The sequence below is a fragment of the Leuciscus leuciscus genome (genome assembly GCF_965113295.1).
Source record: "Leuciscus leuciscus genome assembly, chromosome: 1".
In the NCBI taxonomy this organism is placed as follows: Eukaryota; Metazoa; Chordata; class Actinopteri; order Cypriniformes; family Leuciscidae; genus Leuciscus; species Leuciscus leuciscus.
This window is the reverse complement of record NC_138725.1, coordinates 25,730,392-25,755,499: the sequence shown is the minus strand read 5'-3', so window position 1 is coordinate 25,755,499 and position 25,108 is coordinate 25,730,392. Positions and strand designations below refer to the sequence as shown.

The 25,108-nt window shown below is 37.1% G+C and overlaps 1 protein-coding gene across 3 annotated transcripts; it reads left to right on the top strand.

Annotated features, from left to right (window-relative positions):
* Positions 1 to 8,281: 8,281 nt before the first annotated feature.
* On the top strand, positions 8,282 to 21,153 carry LOC309501728 (uncharacterized protein). 3 transcript variants are annotated; one of them, XM_082173918.1, is made up of 9 exons: positions 8,282 to 8,434; positions 14,642 to 14,956; positions 15,058 to 15,411; positions 15,871 to 15,960; positions 16,164 to 16,226; positions 17,033 to 17,080; positions 19,975 to 20,055; positions 20,167 to 20,229; positions 20,315 to 21,153. In XM_082173918.1, exons 1-8 carry the CDS (start codon positions 8,374 to 8,376, stop codon positions 20,220 to 20,222), a joined length of 1,068 nt encoding a protein of 355 aa, XP_082030044.1. In that variant the 5' UTR covers positions 8,282 to 8,373; the 3' UTR covers positions 20,223 to 20,229; positions 20,315 to 21,153. The 3 variants fall into 3 exon arrangements, with proteins under 3 accessions (XP_082030044.1, XP_082030043.1, XP_082030045.1); XM_082173917.1 differs by having other exon boundaries at positions 20,167 to 20,323; XM_082173919.1 differs by lacking the exons at positions 15,871 to 15,960; positions 16,164 to 16,226 and having other exon boundaries at positions 20,167 to 20,323.
* Positions 21,154 to 25,108: the final 3,955 nt, after the last annotated feature.

Sequence of the window (25,108 nt, the reverse complement as noted above, 5' to 3'; positions counted from 1 at the left end):
TTTGATTCATTGTACAGCCCTACTTTTGATTTATTCATTCAAAAATAGCCAAATTCGGTGACGTTCTGCTTAGCAAGCTCTATTTGTGACTGGATTCCGCGATTCGGTGTCGCTTCGCAAACACAGACGGGGTGAATTTATGAATGAAAGTGAAAGTTCTGACACAAAACGAAGTTGTTACGTATCCTCACGATTTTTTAAGTGGGTATACGGAAATCCTTGACCTTTTCTAGTGGGTATACGGCGTATACCTGCATTATCACGTAGACTACACCACTGGGAAAAACCAAGGCAGAGGACCCTAACACCATTTACCTTTCTTCGCCTTTGTTTGTAATGCTCAAATTGAGTTAGGCTGTGCCATCCTGAAGTTACTGCACTATGCCCTTGTTTTACTGTCCATTAAAGTTTTCTGCGTTTAAATTAGCCTGTGTCATACATTTGTGCTTTCTGACCTGAATTAAAGTGTAGGTAAAGCAAATAGTTGATATAGTTGAATAGTGGTTGTTTTTACTAATAACATTTAAGGATGGCCCATTGCTCTCAAAGGAAAATGATAGTTTAGATGGCTTTGAAACGCAGACATCAAGGTCAAGTAAGACAAAATATGCATTAGACAAACAAATTAGATAGATCACAATCTACTGTATTTAGCTAGCTAGAAGCCTATAGCATAATAGGCTAGTCAGCTATAATGAATAGGCTACCAAACTGCACCATATAACAAAGTAATTGTAATCATCAGAAAAAATAATTCCACGATCACTGGATTTTATACAGGTGTTACCAGGGCCGTATTAAGACAGTGTGGTGCCCCTGGGCACTATACCTCAAAAGTGTTTTTTTCAACACACGGACAGTAATCATCAGCGATGCACACGATTACATTTAGAAATAGACAAACTTTGTTTCCAAATGCACCAAGCAAAGATCATTTCAATTTTATAAACTTTTATAAACCCAGCCAATATAATCACAATAAACACATCCAAAATAAAATATTCAACATATATATAACAACTGCAAAGCGTCTAATTTGTAAACAAAATGATTTACGCACTAAATCCAGCACAAACTCTGGCACAATTTGCATATTTTTAAACTCTCAAAACAGATGTCACATCCCGACCGCGTTTTTCGCTTGATATTTGCATAAAGTCGAGAACAGTGGACACGCACCGGGCTGCAGCATCTCCCCCGCTAGCGCCGGCGGTACCATCTGAGATGCGAGTGTTACCGTCTCCACAGTTAGCTCCGGCTTCGTCAGACTCAGCGCTGCTAGTGATCGCAATTCCCGTGATGTTCTCACAAAAAACTAGTGATGATCTCACAAAAAAACTAGTGGTGGTCTGTCCATTTTGGATTTAGATTCATTTTCTGTAGCCGTTAAAAAAAATGACACATTTGTGCCCCCCCTAGTGGTTGTGAATGGTTGGTGCCCCTGGGCACTGGCCCAAGTGCCCTTATGGATAATCCGGCTCTGGGTGTTACTATAATGATTTTGTAAATGGTGATCAGCAACCAAATCTTGATAATGTAGAAGTTACTGCCATTTGCTTTGGTGTGACTTTTTTGCAGACAATACAAAGGCAGAGTACAGTAACTTCAAAATAGTAGTCAAAAGTCATATGCCTGAAATATTTTCAAATGAATTTCAAATTTGAGATTAATATCAATTCTCAGCCCTTTAGTTTGATTAAATGGAATAAAATGATCAAAATCACCACATAACCGGATTCTTACTAAACTTCAAGCATTAGTTGGTCTACATCTTCTTGGACACACACACGTAGTTCATCTTGTTCGCCCCGTGGATGTTCCCTCTTCACCAGGGTGACTCTTTGTGAGCCGTGGCAATGGGCTTTATCTTGTTGGCGAGTGAGGGTTATATTTAAAGCAGTTTATATACAAACCACAAGAAAATGACCTTGAACACTGTAGGTGTTCATAATATCCATATTGTTGTATTTTTATACCACTGTAACCCCTAAATCATTCTCATATATCTCCATAATTTGTTGCATTTAAACATTGTTCTTACCTTTGGGAATAAGGATGTAGGAGGTCGTTTCTGGGTCTTGTGTAGCTTGTGTCGAGAAAAAATGGGCGTGCCAGATGAAGCCGCGATTCGAGGCTTGTGTCGTTAACATGAAAATCACGTGACTAATGACAAACGAGGCCTCGGTTTGTGTGGATACGTCATCGGTTCGGTCTGAGTGTCGCTTCCGGATAAAAGGCGGTTCGAAACTCGCGCCACCTTGTGGGTGTTGCAGGAGTAGAAGAAGCAGTTGTAGTGTCAGAGAGTCAGAGAGTTAGAGAACTGTCATTGTCATTATCGTTATTGTGTCATATATGTGTTAGGGCTGTATATTATTACATTATCAGGTTAGAATAATTATAAAATATTCGTATTATTAATTATAGTAGCTATATTATAGTCTTGTTATATTAATTAGATACGATTATTTGGATTGCTTTTGGTTGTTTGTCCGCCATTAGCACAGCTGCGGCACACCGGCAATCTTGATTTTGAACGACGATTTTGACGGCTTGATTGACACTGCTAAGACATTCCTCCTGGCTCTGATTGGTTGTTTCTGACCGGGAGCGGTGTATTTCTGCAAATGGCAATAGGACTACTGGGAGGAGCCAGAGAAGCTTGATTTTTGTCACAGATTATCTGTCTCATATTCTACTGTCAGAACATAATGACAGTTTTAACAAATATGTAAAAAATAAATTTTTACAAAAGTTACCTACTGCAGCTTTAATTCTAGTAGCTATATTATAGTCTTGTTATATTAATTAGATAAGATTATTTGGATTGCTTTGAAATTTTTGGATCTGGACTGGACTGCTTTTTTATTTGGATTGCCCTTTTGGATATGTTTGCTTTTTGTGACTCTTCCTTTTTCCTGGTAATGGAGCCAGCAAGAAAGAGGCAATCCTCCCCTGTCTGGGCTCAACAGAAGCATCAGTATCCTCATTTATACCAGCTGGCACTGCCAGTTTTATGTTCCCCTGCATCCTCTGTTCCTTCTGAAGGCTGTAGAGATTTTGTCCGAGAAGAGGAATCGTATAAAACCAAACACACTTTCTCAATAAAAATCTATTGTAATCCTTCCTTCCAGACTATTCTGTTGCAGTTTACTTTATTACACTCCCTCCAACATAAGCACTGCACTCAACACAGTGTCACTGTTGTTGTTCATACTGTCACTATCCAAACCATTTATGAATAATTAATTAACTATTTGTGTGACAGTTGTCTCTGCACAAGTAAATTCAGACAGAGAAAGATACATATTTTATATTGTACTCAGGTAATGGACAAATGTTTGCTCAGGTCTTTTTATTATAGCAAATGAAAGGTTACAGACATTAACAGTGAGTAGAAAATAAATAAATAAATAAAACAGACTTGTTCAGAATGAATTAATTTGTCTGCTATTTCTTTGCACAATAGCTAGGTGTCACTAGTGAGCAATGATGAATGAAGCTTCGCGTAATGAACCTTCGGCTGAAGCAATGGGCTGCAAGGTCTCAGTGGTTCAAGAAGCCTCATTTTGCCATCACTAAAGGCAGCGCAGATCTATCCTTCACTGCGTCACAGGATGCACACAAAAGGGGGTAAGATCCATGTGCAGTTTAATGGGGTAATCCGTAATCATAAACCAGCCAGGCAAAGGGTCAAAATCCATACAAAGACAGTCCAAAAACAAGAAACAAAACAGGAATGGAACTCAGAAATGCAATCTGACATCAAACAAGGACTCCATGACAATAACTGAAACAGACAGGGTATAAATAGACAGATACAAACAATGTGAGTGGCAACAGCTGTGTGCAATGATCAGTGATGAGTTCAGACAAAGGATTATGGGAAATGCAGTTCATGATGTGGTGGTGACGGTATGGGGAAGATACCTCTAGTGCAGTGGTTCTCAAAGTGTGGTACGCAGGTTCTCTCTAGTGGTACGCAGAGGAAACACTGAATTTCGATCTCACCGGTGTGAGTAGAACGTGATCAACTGCTAAATTCAAACTGTGATTTTTTTTCAAACTAACGTGATCATTATAAAGGCGATTCAATGCTATAGCTAACAAATTTGTGAATATTTTGAATAAAAAAATAAATAAAAGCAGATCATCAGTCATTGAGTGGTTGTGGTCGCGTGACAAGCAATGACGCGTCACCATGGAAACAAAGTGATACGATCTATAACGGTCGCCTTGAAAAGCTTACGCTTGGGGAGCAGCTAAATTTTTTTAACTTAAGTGTGTGAAAAGGTTAAATATAAATGAATGTTAGGTAGATGATTAAATTATGAATAATTCAAAACTGCTATTGTGGCTTCAATCTGGCAAGAGAAGTTTGGATCAGGAGGAGAATATTTCAAATACAAGACCTGAAGAGGATGAGAGTGAACCGAGCACAAGTGCTAACAACAGTGTACTTTTAAGTACAATACATTTTCATTTAATCATAAAAAAAAAAAAACCTGTATGTAAGCAGCACACAATGCAGTATTGATGTTAAAACTGTTGTTACAATGTTTAAAGTGGCTGACAACAATAAATATTCTTATTATAAATAAAACTGCCTGGTGTTTGAGCTGTGCATAACTGTAGCTGAATAGTTAGGCCTACTATGCTACTGTATTTTAATATTGGTCATTATGGTGGTACTTGGAGAGCCATATATTTTCTGTGGTGGTACTTGGTGTAAAAAGTTTGAGAACCACTGCTCTAGTGGACACCCAGGGTACACCAACCAGACACTGTGACACACTGCCTTTGATATCCCACAATCCTGTGCTTTCCATTCTGTGACAGTTGAGCTAGAAAAATAAAGATGGCGTCTGAAAGTTGCGGCTGTTTGTCAGTTTGTGTGTAAATGTAAATTTTTTATCAATGTTTTCCACTTATGATGCCATTTCTAGCAAGAAATTACTATTGGTGTCATTAAATATTCACTTAGTTTTCACAAAAGCTCACTCTATTTTGCTGTAGAACATTAAACCGTAACACTGCCTCAGAAGTCTTCATTTACACGGCAACTGTGTTTTGGGTCCCTGAAAATGCAAAGTTTTGAAAACGGGTTTTAAAGTGCAAGTATTTGAAAACGCTCTCCCTGTAAACAACAAAATGTGAATCTTTGAAGACGATGAGGTCATGAAATTGCCAGGACACACGTTTTACACATATATTACCTGAACATTTGCAGAACCCGAGGAAAATTTTATTGATGGATGGCATTTAATAGCTTGATTTTTTTCCATATTTCCATTGATGTTTAGGAGCAGACAGATGATGTGACTTATACTGAAGTCGCTGCGTACAGTAAAAAACGAGGCAAAAAGAACAAGGTGAGCGAACACTTCCTTGATGTTGTCCAGTTTCTCTCAACATGATTTTTGTATATTTTCCTCTTATATGCAGTTCTTCTTGATTTGTGTGATTATATGCAGTTCTTCATGAATTGAGCTCAAACAACATGCTGTGATAATTGTGGGTTGAAAGAACTGTGATGTTCATTCAGGTTCGCTGTGATGATAAAGTGACTTATGCTTCCATCAGAGGAGCAAAAGCTGGAGCTCAGGAGAACTGCAGTCAACTTTATGCCTCTGTGAACAAGAACAAATCAGTCAAATAATTATACAAAACCCACATGAGCAGAGGAATATCAGTCTAATATAACTCAATCCTAATGGGTTCATTCATTGTTAATACTTTCAATGTCTTTTACATGTTAACAAACAAATTGTAATGAATTATTGTCTTTTGTCCTCTTTGTGTTCTGGCTTTGAGTTCTAGCGCTTCCAGAACTGTTTTAATAACCTTTGGTCTAGTTTTAATTTAGTAATGTGGAACTAGTGTGACTACATATTTTCAGGAGTATTTTCAGAGCGATGAACTCACTGTTGAGGTTTGGAAACATGTTACTGCTGAGTGTGAGAACTCAGTTAGTTTAACCACACGTTTTTGGAGAAACACGTGTGGTTAATGAAGAAAGAAAGAAGAGGAACTGACATCTTAACCCACACAGAACTGGTCATCTCTGAACCAGGGGGGCGGCATTAAAAACATGTTAAGGAATACATAAAGGATCTGCAATATATGGAAGTTCATTTTCTCTTGTTTTGTCTTATTCAGCATCCAATATGAGGTACCAGACAAATACTTGTATTTATCCATTAAATACGTTAGTTTTGTTTTACCAGGTTCAGTCCAAACTGGGTTCAGAGATGATCATTTCTGTGTGGGTTAAGATGTCAGTTCCTCTTCTTTATTTCTTCTTTCTTTCTTCTTTAACCACACGTGTTTCTCTAAAAACTTGTGTGGTTAAACTAACTAACTAATTCCATGGCGGATTGCTATTATAACGGCGGATTTGCCAGGCGCGGTTCACAGCCGAGGAGACCGACGTTCTCGTCAGGGCCGTAAAAGACATAGAAGAAACATTGTATGGGGATGGGAGAAACCCACCCAAATTAGCTTCGGTTGAACAGCCGTATAATAATTTGGGTAAATGTGTAAGCTAGATTCATGTCTATTTTTTCACATCTTCATGGACACCACAATGATTTCCCTCGTGTGGAATATTTTTTCTTGTAATTATGTATGGTTTGCAAAAATGTCAACTGCTGTGTCTGTGTGTAGATGAGAGAAGCAAAGTGTATGTGCGTTGTGCACTCGCTACATTATGGCCAAGCATGCGCCCTTAAAATAGCATCTGAACGCGCCACTGAAAACACGGCACTGACTTTAGACTAGGTTTTTCCTGGTCTGTGGCGGAATTGTTTTCTGGAACTGCAAAATAGCACCAGGGAACGTTTGCACCGGACCACGCCTCCTCTTTTCGCTGCACCGCCCCCAGGAGCGCAAGTTCATTGGCTAGGCAAGGCAAGTTTATTTACATAGCACATTTCATACACAATGGCAATTCAAAGTGCTTTACATAGAAGAAATTTAAATATTTAAAAGAAATAAAAATAATTAAAACAGTTTAGAAAAATAAAATGAAATACAGTACAGTACAGTCGGACGAACAGCGGCACAGTGCTCATTCAGTAAATGCACAGCTAAACAGAAGTTTTTTGAGTCTGGATTTGAATGTGACCACTGTAGGAGCACATCTGATCTCTTCTGGAAGCTGGTTCCAGCTGCGGCTGGCATAATAGCTAAAAGCCGACTCACCATGCTTAAAGTGAACCCTTGGTATTTCTAGCTGATATGATCCTAATGATCTGAGTGATCTGTTGGGTTTATATTCAGTGAGCATATCTGCAATGTATTGAGGTCCTAGGCCATTGAATGATTTATATACCAGTAATAATACTTTAAAATCAATCCTAAATCTAACTGGGAGCCAGTGTAAAGACCTGAGGACTGGTGTGATGTGTTCATATTTTCTGGTTCTGCTCAGAATCCTGGCGGCAGCGTTCTGTATGAGCTGCAACTGTCTTATGGTCTTTTTGGGAAGGCCAGTGAGGAGTAATCCTACAATAATCCACCCTGCTGGTGATGAAAGCATGAACAAGTTTCTCTAAGTCTTGTCTGGAAACAAAGCATCTAATTCTTGCAATATTTTTCAGATGATAGTATGCTGATTTAGTTATTGCTTTGACATGACTACTGAAACTAAGGTCTGACTCTAGTGTCACACCAAGATTCCTGACTTGATGTTTAGTTGTTTGACCCCTAGAGTGAAGGTATGCGTTCACCTTGAGAACTTCCTCTTTGTTTCCAAACGTAATGACTTCAGTTTTGTCTTTGTTTAACTGAAGAAAGTTTTCTCTAATTTACCGACATGCGTCTGTCGAGGGAAAAGTCTGCTGTGCATCAGTTGCAAAATAGGAATGATACATCCGTCAGTGTACAAAGTCAATTGCGCTGGGTGCAAGATATGGCCCTCTGATAAGTCAAAAACCACCTCAAGCGAGCGTGAAAACTTTTTTGCAAATTAAGGGATTTTTATTCGAAATTTGACATTTCCATCACTCGTTTCTAATGCAATACTTCAAATGCGCATACAAACAGGTTGATGGAAACATCATGTATTGATTTGTGTGGATATGTTCATTCAAAGCACTTTGTTCAGTGTCAAACATAATACTTCTTTATGGACTTGGTTGGATTCTGGACGCCACTGTACAGTTCAGCTCACTTTCTGATCCAGAGATTTTCAAAGTCAACACAGTTTTACACCAGAGATCTTTCTGATCGCTTCTTCAGCTTTATCATAGAGTCAGGACTAAACACTCAGTTGATGAGATCAGAGGAAGTTACCAACCAGAGGAGGAGCTGATGATGTTTAAAGGAGGAGCTGTAACTATATCAAATGAAGAGGAAGACTGACAGAAACACAAAATGGCTGATAAGTGTGATCTGTGTCTGCTGGGACTGATCATTCTCTCTTCACTTCTCACAGGTAAAGAAATCTGTATTTTCTCTAAAGACATTTAGTGGAATTAGTCTGGAAAGAGTTCATTTGAACATGCTCAGTTTATTCTTGCACACATTCACGTTGTGATCTCAGAGTTGTGTATTGATAAACACAGATCATACTGTATTATTCCTGATACTGGACATAGTGTCACTCAAACATCTGATGATGAAGAATGATCTTCATATTAAAAGTGTAATGGTGGATTTCCTGTAGAGGTTCAAGCTGCAAGACTGCCGAATGACTAAAGAAAAGTTGTCAGCAAGATGGTAGAAAACTGTACATTTCTTGTCTATCCCACCCACTGCTACTTATACCACAGACGGAAATAAGTGCAGTTACAATAGATTAATATGTGGGAGAGCATTGCTATAGAGAGTGACAATATTGTATTGCAATATGTAGCACTTCAAAGTCAATACCAAATCAAAACTATTTAGAACATTATTTGTAATTGAAAAGGTTTAATGACAAAATATGGTTATAGTTATTCTTAAAATAGTTACAAAATAGATGTATGAGATGATGATAACTTATACCATTAATCTTACCCAGCATGTAATTGTTTCCTGAGAGAGAGAGAGAGAAAGAGAGCGAGAGAGATAGAGAGAGAGAGAGAGAGAGAGAGAGAGAGAGAGAGAGAGAGAGAGAGAGAGAGAGAGAGAGAAGAGGAAGTAAAGAAAAAGAGACAGAGCAACAGTTTCAATCTTCTTTTATCCATTCCTAACCATTTGACTTTAACCCAACTGTGAGATGTTTAAACTGACCAATCAGATAATTCGAACTTCACATTTTGGCCTACAGGCCTTGATCACTATCTGTGTCTTTGGGAACTCCAAATGGTCCTTGTGGTGGAAAGAGGGGGTGGAAAAACAGTCAAGATTATTTCAGTTCTACAAGAGTGTGTCAGTGATTTGAACAGCTCTCTGATAAAGACTAATAGTTTATTCTGGAGAGTGTGTTGTTTGCATTAAGTGAGTAAAAAATGGTAACACTTTACAATAAGGGTATATGAATAATAATCATGTACTAATACCTGGATTTATACTTAATTCAACATGAACTAATGATAATTGAAAGCATGAACTAATCATGAACCACTGAAGAGTTATCCTGAACTACGGCTGGAGTCATTATGGATTCACGCATGAATAACGGCAGCCTTAACTACATGTTAGTACATGTTTGATAGTTAATGCGTTCATTAACATTTATGGATAAACCAAATCAAACTGCCTCTTTAAGAAGGAATAAGAAGTACCCTGACTGCACCTCCGTTCTCTGACTTCTGGAAAATGGGTTGATGTCTCAAAAGTCCTTATTGAGATTAACAGAGGTTTAGATGTTGATGATTTATTAATAATAATACACTGTAAAAAGGTTTTCAAGCAGTACTTCATCCAATTAATAATTTGTCTTTCAATTCAGTTTACCATTATTTGTTTTATTTTTCAAATAATATTTTTTTCGTTCAAAACATAGTTAAATATAAATATTTTTCATTAAGAGCTCAAATAAGAAATATTTGTTTCGACGAATGTACAATTTCAAGGTTACACACAGGATTGCGCATGGGCATTAAACACAAATCTTCTCGACGACAACGACCACGTCAGCAGACCGCTGTAACCGCTCTTCTACGTTCCTTGGATCACTTTGCTGCTCCAGAGAGAATCAGATTTCATCGCGGATAAACTGAAGTAAGTGAAACAAACAACCATTTAAATGTGCTGCTGTATATTTAGAAGCCTGTACAAGACATGTTGCTCTGCCGAATTTATCTGTTAGATGTCGTTATGTAACTTACGTTAGTTTAAAAATGTGTTAGCTAGCTTAGTTTACACTAGGCAAGTTAACGTTAATGTGTCGACGTTAATCAATTCCTGACCGATTGCAAAAGGGAACATATACGTTTACCCCTGGCTTATTTCGATTTTACAATGGTAATTAACGTGAACGTTTAATCATTGAACATAACGTTATCTCGATGCAGCGTCATAAGAACGACGTTCTCTGGTTAAAACCGTAGAAACCTGATCAACAACTAAGGAGCTAAAGTTAACTTACATGTAAAAGGACTGACGTTCACTTGTGATTAATGGTAACGTTATCTAACACGTATGACTGTCGACACTCACAATGGTCATTTATTTATGGATTGTATGCATAGAAGTATTGCTGCATTGGCGCCAATCGGTTGATGTCGGTTGGTTTTCAAAAAAGTGTAGTAGCAGCTACTAGCCAGAGGACACTGGGGGGGGCAGACATTTTTTCGTGGCGTTAGTAATAGGATTGACACACTATTGAATCATATATTATAATATTATTATATCAACTGATAGTATATTGTGCTAAAGTTTGTTGACCATAATGTACCCTCATGCCAAATTTGTACTATCTTGATGCAGGATACTGACACCGATACAAAGAGCACTGAAATATCTCATCCTTTATATGGGAGAAGCAGTGGAGGACCTCATCAAAGATTTCCTGGTAAGGCCAGATTACTTTAGAGATGTGAAAATGCTAGATATGGCTGTCCACTTCAAAATTAGCCATCAGACTATGTTCAGATATATGTCTGATAACAGTCTGAAGGCTAATTTCAAATATAGAGACAATTACTTTCAGCTAAAATCAGAGTCCCATGTGCTGGAAAGTTTGTGCAACTTATATTTATATGTCAACAACAAATTGGAGTAAATTTTATAATTAGTTAGAAGTATTAGTATTATGTAAACAAATTTGGGGGGAAACCCAAGCTGTATTGATTCCTTATTCTTTTTTTCTATTCTTTTCTCCTTCCTAAATTCTTTTCCAGGTGTTGGAGAAGGAAGAGGCTGAAAAAACTCTTCAGCAGAAACCATGGAAATATTTGTCATCAGAGATGCACAAGCTGTATACCCACAAACATTGGAATCATATATGGGTCAAGAGGTTCTGAGGGACTTGCTGTCTGTCGCAAATGTTGAAAAAGTTGAAAATCTGACACGAAATTGTGGATGTGTGGAAGTAATGTATATAATAATTTAATAAATATCGATTTAATGAAAATGATGTGTCTTTTTTATTTGATTTTGGACAAGATTAATTAATGTTCCTTAATGGGAAATATGTTTTATTGAATCAATATCTATTTAATTGGAGAAAACAAATAATTTCTAATACATATTTATTAAATGAGAATTTTTGTTTTGATTAAATCTATATATTTTTGTTTAGATCAAAAATAGAATTTAAATTAATTGATTTTTTTCAACAAGAAAAATATGCTTTGTGCCAAGTTTTATAAAATAGTTTTCATAGACATAGAAAATATTGGTAAGGGCAAGTTATTTATTTTTCATTGGCTCAAGTTATAAAATATAGCCTAGATGTGAACCATTACCCTAAAATGTTTTAATTGGATGAATGAAAATATTTTTTCAGTGTAGTTTGGTTTGATGTCATCATTATGGTGATCAGTGTTTGCTTTAGCTGGTCAGTTTGACTCGATGTTTTAATGTTAGTTTTTCTCTGGCTGCTGGAACTGTTCGTTATGGCAAGAACAGTAAAAGTAAATGTGTTCTAGTGATGGTCGGTCATGAACGATTCGTTTATTTTGAACAAATCTTTAATATGACTCAGGACTACTGAGTTGTCTCAGAGAGTGATTCGTTCATCTTGTGTCGACCGCGCATGCACAAAATCCTCTGGGTTCTGTACCGGAAAGAGAAATGATAAGTTCATCTCTTGAGTCTTCGGGTCTGATTCTTCGGAGTCTTTCGTTCTTTTGACACCTGACGTGATGTGACAGCGCTGGACACATAAATGAGTTAATAATTCCCAAACTTTCTTATAAACAAGCGTGTAGTCAGTTTTTTTTTAACAGTTACATGCTGCGTTTTTGGTCTCAATCTCAGTTTCTTATAGCTTTCTTATTTCTTTCAATACAATTTTTTTTGAATTTCTATCATGATGGTTCTTCTCCATAAGAATGTACCAAGAGTTGGTAATTTAAACTTTATCTATGATCGGGAAAATCACTTTGATAAATATACTACTACTACTAGATTCCCACTACTAATGTGATCAGATGATGTCATCTACTTGATGATGATGATAATGATATAGTCATCATGTAGTGCTCTGATCAGCTGATCTCTTCTAGACTGTCATGTGTTATTAATTATATATAATTGAATAGAGTAAAAACATATAGAAAAACACTAAACATTTTGAACTACTGTTTCGCTTTGATACACTCAAACCTCAAGAATCAGCGCGTGAAACTCAATAACGGTGACGTGCTTCATAAAGAAAACCAGGGATGGGCAAACTGGGTCCTGGAGGGCCACTGTCCTGCAGAGTTTATCTCCAACCCTGATAAACTCTCCTGTCTGTAGCTTTCTAGTAATCCTGGAGACATTGATTAGCTGTGTTTGATGAGGGTCCCAGATAGCAAGCAACCATCCAAACAATGTCAAACCACTGTTAATGTGTCAATGTTACTGCATTGAATCAACATCACTTTTACACCCATAATGTTTTTTTAGATTTCATCCGAAAATCAATGATAATGGCATTGAATTTATGTTACAATGTGATGATGATGATTCAACATAATGCTTGCACTCTCAGAAAATAAAACACAACTATAACAGTATAACAGTGGCCCTCCAGGACCGAACCCTAATTTGTCCTTTAGGGTCAGTATGACCCAGTCGACTTTTCTTTAGTTAAAAAAAAAAAAAAAAATGGTGTCCTTCAACCAAGTGCAATAAGATTTTGTGACTTCTAAATTTTCTATCTTTACACACACAAAAACTGGGCTTGATTCAGTTGTTCTGAAGGTATTAAAAAAAAAAAAAAAAAGTCACACTCAAGACCTTTGAAATGAAAATTGTTTTTTTATTTTCCATTTGTCAAAAAAAACCAATAAATCCAGAATAAATCAGAAAATTTCCATACGTTAATGTACAAGAGCACAAATACAATGTGGAACGAACGTGATCACACACACACACACACACACACACACACACACACCGCGGATCTATCTTGACCAACGCTGCATAACTTAACCTATAACATTATCTTAACTGCTTTTATTCACTGCATCAAACGAGAAAAAAAAAAAAAATAATCCTCTCGTTATACAGGCTGCATCCTCTGTGCGCAATAACATAAAAAGAGTAATTAATAATTAAAGAGCTTTCATTTTCTCTCGCTTTACAATGCGTACACACACTCGTTAGATCCGCTGCGAGACTCTTTCACTCTGCTTTGATGCGCTTCGCCACTGCTCTGCACAATGCGACGACGTGCGACGCCAGCAGGGGGCAGGCACACACCGCGGGCTCTCAGGAGGGGGGCGGATTCTTGCAGAAAACCCCACTACGTCTCACAAGCTTTTTATTATTTGAGGCAACAGGATTATACATTTTATATATTCCTTATCAATTAGAGTAAAACTGACTCAATAAAAAACGCATAATGCTATACTGAAAAAATGGTTGCCAGGCAATCATTTGTTGTCTTATCTGTGGTGCAGGTCAGACGCATTGCTGAACTTCAGCAGCTTCTGATCGGAAGAGAGAGAGAGAGAGAGAGAGAGAGAGAGAGAGAGAGAGAGAGAGAGAGAGAGAGAGAGAGAGAGAGAGAGACACACACACACACACACAGAGAGACAGACACACACGCGCGCACACACACACACTGGCCCACTTTTTCCATGGTGGAATTCCAAATTAGCACTTTTTCCAAATTGGATAAATGAAGCAACAGTTCAGCTCTTACTATTGTGTAGTTTGTATTAATACCATGGTTCAACAAATAATGTAAAGGTTAAATAATAATTCACTTAAGCTGAGAAGTTAACAAAAAATATTACACTATTCCACAATTTATTTATTCATTTTTGACTGGGAACACAAAAGGTGACGGTGTTGTAGGGTTTTGAACACAACCTGAGGGTTAAATAACTTTAATGCATATTGTTTACTCTGGTATCCTACCTGTCCCTGTAGTCATCATGGCCTCCTCATTTTCAGCGGGGGACTGTCTTTTCTGCTGCTCAGAAGCTACAAAAAAAGAATTAAGAGGTCATTTTACTTATGATTTGAATATTCTGCTTGTTATGCTGGTATGGTTTATTTTTTTTATTTTTTTTTATTAATACCATAATGATCACTGAGATATACTGTGTTTCAGGTATCAGTGGAGTGGAGGATCATGTGTTCATCAGTTCTGGTGAAAATGTGCGTCTGTCCTGTAATAAAGCTCTTCCTGACTGCAAATCAACTACATGGATCTACTATAACAATCATTCAGAGACAGTTGAACTGATTACTTTAGGGATAAAGAATAAAGACACAGAGAGACATGAGAGACTGAGTCTGGAGTCTGACTGCTCTCTGAACATCAAGAACGTCACAGTAGAAGATTATGGATCTTACACCTGCAGACAATATGTGAACGGACAACAACAAGGAACTGATGCACATGTTTATCTGAATGTTCTTCATGGTAAGTTTATGATTATGTGGTCAATTTTTTTTTAAAGGGCAGATTCTCCCTTTAAACTCAGATGATGATGGAAGAGTCAGTGATTTGTGTCTTGTGTTCAGTTTCAGTGTCTCCATCATCATCATCATCATCATCATCATCTTCATCCTCACAGACTGAGATCAGTCCAGGCCACTCTGTGACTCTCTCCTGTCAGTTGTATTCAGATTACAGATTCTCCTGTGATGATCGGTTTCGTTATGAGGGATTTGAGCTGTTGTGGGTGAATCAGGCTGGTGTTGATCTGAAGACAGACTCCAGATATCAGATATCATCATCATCATCAGATCAATATCACTGTATCATCACTCTGACTACAACTCTCCTGAATGAAGATAACAAGAGAGAGTGGAGATGTCAGCTTACTCACAGAAATCAACTCAAGACCTCAGTCAGATACACTGTCAAGTATTCAGGTGAGAAAACACTCTTTTCAGAGAGATTTGTCAAAACTTTCACACACTGGCTCGACTCTTTCTGATGGCTTCATACGTTTGGCAATTGTAAAAATATTAGTGGTCCTCAGTAAGTCATAAACTGCATGTAAAATCCTTATAATTCACAACATTGATATAATTCACTACATGGGTCATATATGAAATATTGCATAAATCTATTAAAGCCTAGTATGACCCTGTTTTAGGAATTCTAAGGCTTAATTAATAATGTCATTGATTCAGGAAAGCTGAAGGTTTATGGGAAGCAGCTCACTGTGTTTCACTCTCATATAAACCAGGAATAAATGATACAGTAACATCTCTCTTCTCAACTACTGCCACTGTAAGCTGTGATGATTGAACACAAACTGCATGTCATGATCAATATGAAAATATGATGTTAATGTCCTGATGCGTCTGAACATTCATCTTCTGCAGCTCCAGTCGCTTCAACAACACTGACTCCAGTCAGAAGCTCAAACTCTGAGAAGACATCAAGCCGAACTACAGCAGCAGCTTCTACACAAGGTTCATGATCACATGATCACTGTCACACATCATCAGTCTCTCGCTTCAGTGGTTTGCACTGGCTCTCACAGACTGCTTTATCATCACACATATTAGCTACAAAAAAAGCTCTTTAGTCTCCTATGATAAATTAATAAAATCATAGTGAGGATTTATTAAACACAACTCATCCCATGTTACTATTTCCATCTTGTTTTTAATAGTTGTAACATCAACTACAGCAACAACACTGACTCCAGACACCACAGCAATCTCTCTGAATCCAGGTGTGTGTGAACGAACTACAGCAGCAGCTTCTACACACAGTTCATGATCACATGATCACTGTCACACACATCAACCTCGAAGGATTCCTCAATATTTGTGCATTTCAATGTTTTCATACAGGAAACATTGTATGTTTTAGATGTCGTCAGTAAATAGATATTCAACATTTCAATGTTTCTGCAAACTTTGAAATGCAAGTGTGCTAGAAACTCACTTAAAGGGATAGTTCACTTTGAAATTAAATTTTGGTATGTTTTAGCTTACCTCAAGGGCATCCAAGATGTAGGTGTCTTTTTTTCCGCAGTAGTTTCAATTTTGATATTTTTAGGTCAAACCGTTCTTGTCTGTCAGTCATATAATGCAGGTCCTATGGTCACCACCTCAAAGAGCATGCACAGAGTCCAAATTAAAACAATTCCCCATCGTCCAAATTAAACAATTCCCCATCGTAAGTACACATTGATGGCCTAAGACACGAAACGAGCGGTTTGTGTGAGAAAACGAACAGTAGTTATATCGTTTTTACCTCTTGAACACAGCCATGTCGAAGTGATCTGAGAGACACCTACATCTTGGATGCCCTTGAGGTAAGCTAAAACATACCAACATTTTATTTCAAAGTGAACTATCCCTTTAACATGAATATCTATGAATGACAGCTTGAGATTGAAGTAAGAAGATAATGATGACAGACTCGTGCACATATTTATCATTTCTGTGATGTGAAGCTCAAGTATTATGTGATGATGATGTTGTGTATATGTGGCATTATGTGTTGAACTGAACTAACAGACGTGATCCACAGATCCAGGAGAAACTGAAGTCAGTGTGACTGCTGGATTATTATACAGAGGTACGACACGTTCATTTATACACTCCCAAAAAATTTTTTGTCTAAAAATAAGATTTATGTATTTGAATTGCATAACAAATTTCCATGCATTTGGATTACATAGTTTTAACATAAACCAATCAATAATCTGAATGTGATTCATATTTTTAAGTCATATCTAAATGAAACAGATAAGATTTATGTAATTGTATTAATAAACTGAATGTGATTTATATTTGTCAGTCGTATGTAAATGAAACAGGTAAGATTTATGTAATAGTACACAGAAAAACGCCCATGTTAAATCAACACTGCTCAGTGTTCATATGTGTGCACACTACAGAGGTAAAGCGGTCTTGAAGTTAATGAGATAATTAACTGATGATTGAGCATTAATTATGAACACCTGCTGTTAACAAGCAGAATCACTGAAGGAAAGAGAAACACAAGAACTACAACTGACTTCAGCCACAGCCTTAGATTGAAATCAACTGAAGAGAAAAGAAGACATTAAATCTGTGAAGATCTCAGCAGAGGAGGATTAAACAACTCCACAAACAGCATTACCAGCTTCACTTATTACTAACCAGACTGACTTTATTTCATTTCCGTTTGAATGAAATCAATAGTTATATTTTAAAGTCACCATGATGGTGGTTAGCGTTTGCTTTAGTTTGACTCTTGACCCTTGACTCTATAATGTAATTTTTTCCTTGTTGCTATAATTATGTGTCTCTAAAACACATTTGTTGCAGCGAAAAAGCCAAGAGAACATGAGATCAGTTGATGTTGGCTGTTTATTGATGAAGGTGTAATCATCATATTGTGGCCTGAATCACTTATCTTTTTCAGTGTCTAATGCTTTGATTATTGGGCTTATGTGATTTTGTTTTAAAGCTGCCGTCGGCAACATTTTTTTGATCATATTCAGTGTAATCGACACTATAATCCGACAGAACAACATAAATAAGGTGGTTTTAGAAAAAAACCCGAGCTTCTAACTCCACCTGGAGCGTGTTATTTGTTTTGCAAAAATCCAGCGCTCCCGCTTCATCAGGTCCAATCAGCGCAGGGGGGTGTGAGATCTGACTGTCAATCACAGGTCGTGCACACGCCACAGATCCCCCCTCACTCGCGCACGTTAATATCACATGCACACGCCATGCCTGAAGTCCGCCTGGAGATTGCATGAAGCGTGATGGCGGAGAGAAAATCTACTAACAAGCTTCCAATTCCTCGGTTAATTGCTATCTATGGATAGATTAGCCAGGGCTGCCTACCTCCGAGTCCATGGTGTTGATAGATGCTGAAGAGACGGACGCGTTCACAGAAAATCAGGTACACACGCACAGTGACGCACTGACGAGCACGACCTCGATGGGAGGGTGCTCGCTGGTAGTGGGGAGGGGCATGAGAGTTGTAAACATTCAAAATTTTGGCTAATCGACCCAATCTGCCAGACTTGCCGACGGCAGCTTTAACTGTTATAGTAGCTGTGTGACCTGACAGCATTAAATCCAACAGTTAATCAAATAATATAAAGAATTTTAAAAACATTTAGTGCATTAAACTTTCTACATTATTACTTGGACATCAAGAATCAGTGTATGACTCTCAAGAATCAGTGTATGACTCTCAACAATGGTGACAATCAATGAAATGCTTCATGCTGCAGTGCATGCTGGGTACAACCAATCAAAACTCACCCATATCTCCCAGCATGCATTGCGGCATTAATAAATTATGCATCAGGATTTTTGTAGCTTTTGTCACCATTGTTGAGATTCATATGCTGTTTCTTGATGTCTGTGTGAGTTTAAGTATTGCCATAGATGAAAGGTTTTTGTGCACTAACTATAAAAAAATAAAGTATATTGTTTGACAGATTTCATGCTGTAAAATTAAATGGCTTCTGTTATGGATAAAACAAAATAAAAAAACACAAGTCCTATATAATCAAAGCATTAGACACTGAACAAGATCAGCGAATGAGGCAATTACATGATGATGACTTTGTCGTCGTCATCATCATCAATAAACAGCCAACATCACCTGATCTCTTTTTCTCTTGGCTTTTTTGCTGCAACAAACGTGTTTTATAAACACATAATTATAGCAGCCAAATAATTTTTTTATTAAAGAGTCAAGGGTCAAGAGTCCAACTAAAGCAAACGCTAACCACCATCATGGTGACTTAAAAATACACCTATTGTTTTCATTCAAACGGAAATGAAATAAAGTCAGTCTGGTTAGTAATAAGTGAAGCTGGTAATGCTGTTTGTGGAGTTGTTTAATCCTCCTCTGCTGAGATCTTCACAGATTTAATGTCTTCTTTTCTCTTCAGTTGATGTCAATCTAAGGCTGTGGCTGAAGTCAGTTCTTGTGTTTCTCTTTCCTTCAGTGATTCTGCTTGTTAACAGCAGGTGTTCATAATTAATGCTCAATCATCAGTTAATGATCTCATTAACTTCAAGACCGCTTTACCTCTGTAGTGTGCACACATATGAACACTGAGCAGTGTTAATTTAACATGGGCGTTTTTCTGTGTACTATTACATAAATCTTACCTGTTTCATTTACATACGACTGACAAATATAAATCACATTCAGTTTATTAATACAATTACATAAATCTTATCTGTTTCATTTAGATATGACTTAAAAATATGAATCACATTCAGATTATTGATTGGTTTATGTTAAAACTATGTAATCCAAATGCATGGAAATTTGTTATGCAATTCAAATACATAAATCTTATTTTTAGACACATTTTTTTTTTTGAGTGTACTGACAGCTTTATAACATTAAACTATCAGTCAGTCTGTAAAAGCTTCATCAATAACTGTTGATAGTTGAATACCCTTGACTTCAGTCATGTACAGTTTCTCTTCTTCCTCTCATGTTTCCTGCAGTGATTGTGAGTATTGTTGAGATCGCAGTGTTTGCTGCTCCTACTGTGATTCTTCTTCAGATCATCTGTGCAAGAAGAGCTGGTGAGTTTTGAGCATCACACGATCTGATCATTCACACTCATCTGATCTGGAACAATCTGCAATCATGATAAAAACACATACGAGAGGTCAGTCAATGCTTTTATTTTGCAGGGAGGAAGGACTCGAAGCACCCCGAGGAAATAGAGATGCCGACAATATTAGAATAAAATACTGGTGAGTTTTGAGCGAATCTGCAGCAATATTTACAATAGCAAAAACTTACAGAGGATTGTTTATCGTTTTATTTTCTTCTTCTCAGAAAACAAAGAAAAAACTTTTTTTTTTACAAATAAAAGGCCAGATTTATCTTCATTAACATCCCAGTCAACACGTTGATCTCACAGTGATCTCTCCATATGATCACAATGTGAGTCACAAGCAGGCCCGGCTCCAGATATGAGATGAAAGGTGGGCCGGGCGGATTGGGGGGGTTGGGGAGGGGGTGAGAGGGTGTTCTTTAATGCTTTAGTCTCACATGTCTATTGATATAGTTTTAATCTCATAAATTTAAGGCAATTGTAAGGGTTGTTTGTTTGTTATTGTTGTGTTTGTTTGTGTTTTCTTCATTACAATATTTTTTTGTATATATTTTGCAACTATTTAGTCACTTTATATATATGAAGACTTCAGATGCAAAAGCCTCTAAGTGCCATCTGAAATTTTCTCCTAAAATTAGCATTTTTATCAAGCTCGTATATTTAGGTATATCTTGTATATTTCACTTTAATGACAATTAATAGGTGATTTTCATTGCCAATAAAGTGAAATAACTGAACATAAACATACAAGCTTGATATAAACGATCATTCTAGAGGAAAATTTCAGATGGCTCTTAGAGGCTTTTGCATCTGAAGTCTTCATACATAGATACAAATGTTTAACATGTTTATTTTTACATTCCCTCTTTTTGCATTTGTAATATATATATATATATATATATATATATATATATATATATATATATATATATATATATATATATATATATATATATATTGTTTTACCCCTTAAAGGGATGGTTCGGAGTAAAATCAACCTAGGGTTCGAACATTATTAAAGTTAGAGCTTATTTAGAGATATCAGCCGAATGGCTTAGGCCCTGTTACAGTCACCTTGCTCAATTAAAACCAGACAAAAGGTTACACAAGAGTATGAATACACAGTCTAACAAAGGGGAAGCAATAGGAAAAATTTTATTCTTCATATATTGTATGTATTTAACATGTCTGTTTCCACTTAATCTCCTCTGTCATGTTACATCAGCTTTCTCATCTTGATTCAGTTGAGGATTCATTTCATGTGTGATTCCTGTGTTCTGATTCTGGTTCGATCCAAAACTTTACGTCAAAATCAGCAAAATCAGGGATTGGTGTAAATTAGTGATGGGTCGGTCATGAACGATTCCGTTCATTTTGAACGAATCTTTAATATTATATACCGAGTTGCAGCCGCAGCGCTACCATTGGGGTTTATGAATTGTCACACCTTTAGTTCAATGGGGGGAGTTGTAATTATCTTATTGGTCAGTTTGAATGTCTCACATTTCTTTAGTCACATGGTCTGGGAAAGGATAAAACAAGATTGTAACTGATGCTCTGTCTCTTTTATGCTCTCGCTCTCTTCTTATTCTCTGGGTCCCTTTCTTGAGGCTCTCTCCCTTTGCTTCCTCTTCTCTCTCTCTCTCTCTCTCTCTCTCTCTCTCTCTCTCTCATAACATTTTACATGCTGGGTAACATTAATGCTATAAGTTATCATCATCTTATACATCTATTTTGTAACTATTTTAAGTGTAACCATAACCATATTTTGTCAATAAACCGTTTCAATTACAAATAATGTGTTATGATTTGGTATTGACTTTGAAGTGCTACATATTGCAATTCAATATCATCACTCTCTATAGCAACGCTCTCCCACATATTAAGCTATTGTAACTTTGCTTATTTCCGTCGTTGGTATAAGTGGCAGTGGGTGGAATAGACAAGAAATGTACAGTTTTCTACCATTCTTGCGAATAACATTTCTTTTTCATTCGGCAGTCTTGCAGCTTGAACCCCTGCAGGAAATCCACCCTTACAGTATCTTGAGTCAATTCCATTGTTTTTTTCAAGTAAATGAGGGTTTTTCTTAAACCTTTAAAACCGGATGTGTCGTCGACGACACAGCCAACCAAGCTGTATTCATGTCACTGTAACTCTTCAACCGTTTGCACTATCACAATAATTCAAATAGTTCCTGAAGGTAGACATATGCGCTTTTCACCAATATACGGCTTATTACGGTAATGTCATGCTTTCCGTCTGCAAATGACAGCAGCTTTCTGGCAGAGCGGGATGGATGGATTTGAACAGAGAGATACGACGCGCGGCAGGTTAGAGTGTTTTGGATTGATAAAATAATAAAAGAAACAAACAAATACATGGCGAAAGAACTGTTAGACAGCAGAAGAGGGGATTGGGATGATTTTTAATGAAATTTGGGAGGCGGGTGGCCGTTACTCTTTCACGTATCTAAGCATGTAGTCAGGGATGGGCAGTATTTCAGATACATGTATTTAAAATACGTATTTGAAATACAAAATACTATTTTGTATTTTGTATTTTAAAGCCTTTGGAAAAAATCAAATGTAATTTGTATTTGAATACATTTAAGATGAGTATTTTTGTATTTTCAAAATACATAAAATACTTTTTGCCAGTCAACCTCTTTATCAGGGTATTGATTTTGTGCATCAACTAGTTCAGACATTCACTAGCTCAGCATTAGATCAGTGATTTTTTTTTTTTTTTTTTTGGAATAAGGTGAGAATGTCATGATCAATTCTACTTGTTGATTAAAGTTAAAATAGTGCATTGTTCACTTCAGTTAACGTGAAAGAATAAAAGAGCAGAGACAAGTGGGAAAATAGCGTAAGCCAATCAGTCTTGACCGGTTGTTTATTTTGATCAACTAGCTTGTCAAATGTGTTTAAAGCATTACTGCATGTTAGGGCTGGGTGATATGACACTACGGGCCCTATCTTGCACCCAGCACAATTGACTTTGTACACCGATGCATGTATCATTCCTATTTTGCACCCGCGCTCAGTAGCCTGGCTAACGTCAGACCAAGTCTCATTTGAGACTTGGTCTGGGAACCACATGTTCATTTTCTCGTATTTGAGGCGTGGTTTACGAATGCCCAGAGCCGTTTATTGGGCGCTATGAATGTCTATCAAATGTGCCTGTACGTAGCTCATAGCCAATCGTTTCAATTATACCAGATGACATATGTAGAGTGACAGAAATTCGACGAGGAAAAAGACGATGGGTCAAAGATTTATTTGTACACGATGGCGTTTAGCGAATATTACCGTTTGTGCAAGATAAACATGAGGGTAGAGGTAACGTCGAGTCTGATGCCATGTTGGATCCATAGATATAAACAAACTGCTTCGGTGTCGTCATCGTCTTGCTGCTCCCTCCCCGTTCTGTGATTGGTTCCCTTTTTCAGGGGAAAATCTGGTCCATGGTGTCCAGGCTGCCTAGCAGCGTGAATAAAATCGCGCTGCGAGCAAGGCAGCATCGGGAAACCCAGGCTACGTGCTCAGTGGACTTCAGGGGAAATCATTGTTGTGTCCATGAAGATGTGAAAAAATAGGCATAAATCTAGCTTACACATTTACCCAAATTATCATACGCCTGTTTAACCGAAGCTAATCTGGGTGTGTTTCTCCATCCCCAATGTCACTTCTCTGTGTTTTACGGCCCTGACGAGAACGTCGCTCTCCTCGGCTGTGAACCGCTCCTGGCGTGCGTCTAGCAAATCCGCCGTTATAATAGCAAATCTGCCATGGAACAAGCGCGCCTGCTCTTAAAGGGAATGTGAGATGACGCTCTGATTAATTATTTATTTTTTTAAAATCAAAAGAGTTTGAAATTCAGTCTATGCTGTGGAATCAAAACTGATATGGAGAATTGTGAAACCATGATATTGTTACTGTGAAGTAAAATTGAGATTTTGGTCATATCGCCCATCCATATTCTTTGCTAATTAGCAGAAAAGGTTCCCACAGTTTTACATGCAGTATGATTTTTTTAATAGTGTTCACCACAAGTAATAGACTACATTGTAACCAGAAATAAGTATATAAATGGCTGCTATTTTGCATAAGTTTATTTGTAATTGCCAGAAAGAAAGAAAGAAAGAAAGAAAGAAAGAGAGGGCAGAGATGAGGTTAGGAATGATAAGTCAGTAGGCCTGTGTAGTTTCTTCATTCACTGTGACCTATCCCTGCACTGGATGGCCAATTTCACAAGTATTTTGTGTATTTTCAAAATACAAAATACTGTATTTGTATTTAAATAAATTTTTTCACACAGTATTTTGTATTTGTATTTAAATACATTTTTCCACACAGTATTTTGTATTTGTATTTTAAATACATTTCCATGTATTTATGCCCATCTCTGCATGTAGTGCGTGCATGTGTATGTGTGCGTGCCTATGAATGCGTGCATTTGTAGGGGAGCGCGGGGCACAATGTAACACGGGGCTAGTTGTAACACACTTGTTTTAAATACTTCCACACATGCTAGGATGACGAAACTTGGTGCATTTACTAGTTGCCATATCAACACTATAGAGAAAAAATTGCGCCAAAATAATAATTATTTTTTTAAGAAATCCATAGACATTTATTAAACCATAGAAAAAAAGTAAATTTCTTACTTAAGTTAATTTTTCATCTCTATTTTTTTGTGTTTATTTAAAATTAAACAAATCTGATATTATTTTAATCTCCAATATGTTATTTAACAGTTGAGATTGTTATTTAATGCTTCACTAACTAGCAGAAGACACTAGCCGGGTTTAAATCCCAGTTGTGCAGGCGGGGGCATGTTGTCACACTGCGTTACAATGTGCCCCTATTAGAAATATGCTATTATATTCTATACTTTTATTCATTTTATTGAGAAAACGTGAGAAAAAGGTGAATAAAGACTGAGAGTCAATGTTCAGAAATTACTAATTATTTATTTGTTTTTAACTATGTTGTATAGCTGTGTTTTCA

What these genes read in the sequence shown, in the direction of transcription:
- LOC309501728 (XM_082173918.1), top strand. Translation starts at nt 8,374, where the DNA reads ATGGCTGATAAGTGTGATCTGTGTCTGCTGGGACTGATCATTCTCTCT. An exon ending in TCTCTCTTCACTTCTCACAG is followed by an intron (nt 8,435 to 14,641) that starts GTAAAGAAATCT and finishes ACTGTGTTTCAG; the next exon opens with GTATCAGTGGAGTGGAGGAT. An exon ending in ATACACTGTCAAGTATTCAG is followed by an intron (nt 15,412 to 15,870) that starts GTGAGAAAACAC and finishes CATCTTCTGCAG; the next exon opens with CTCCAGTCGCTTCAACAACA.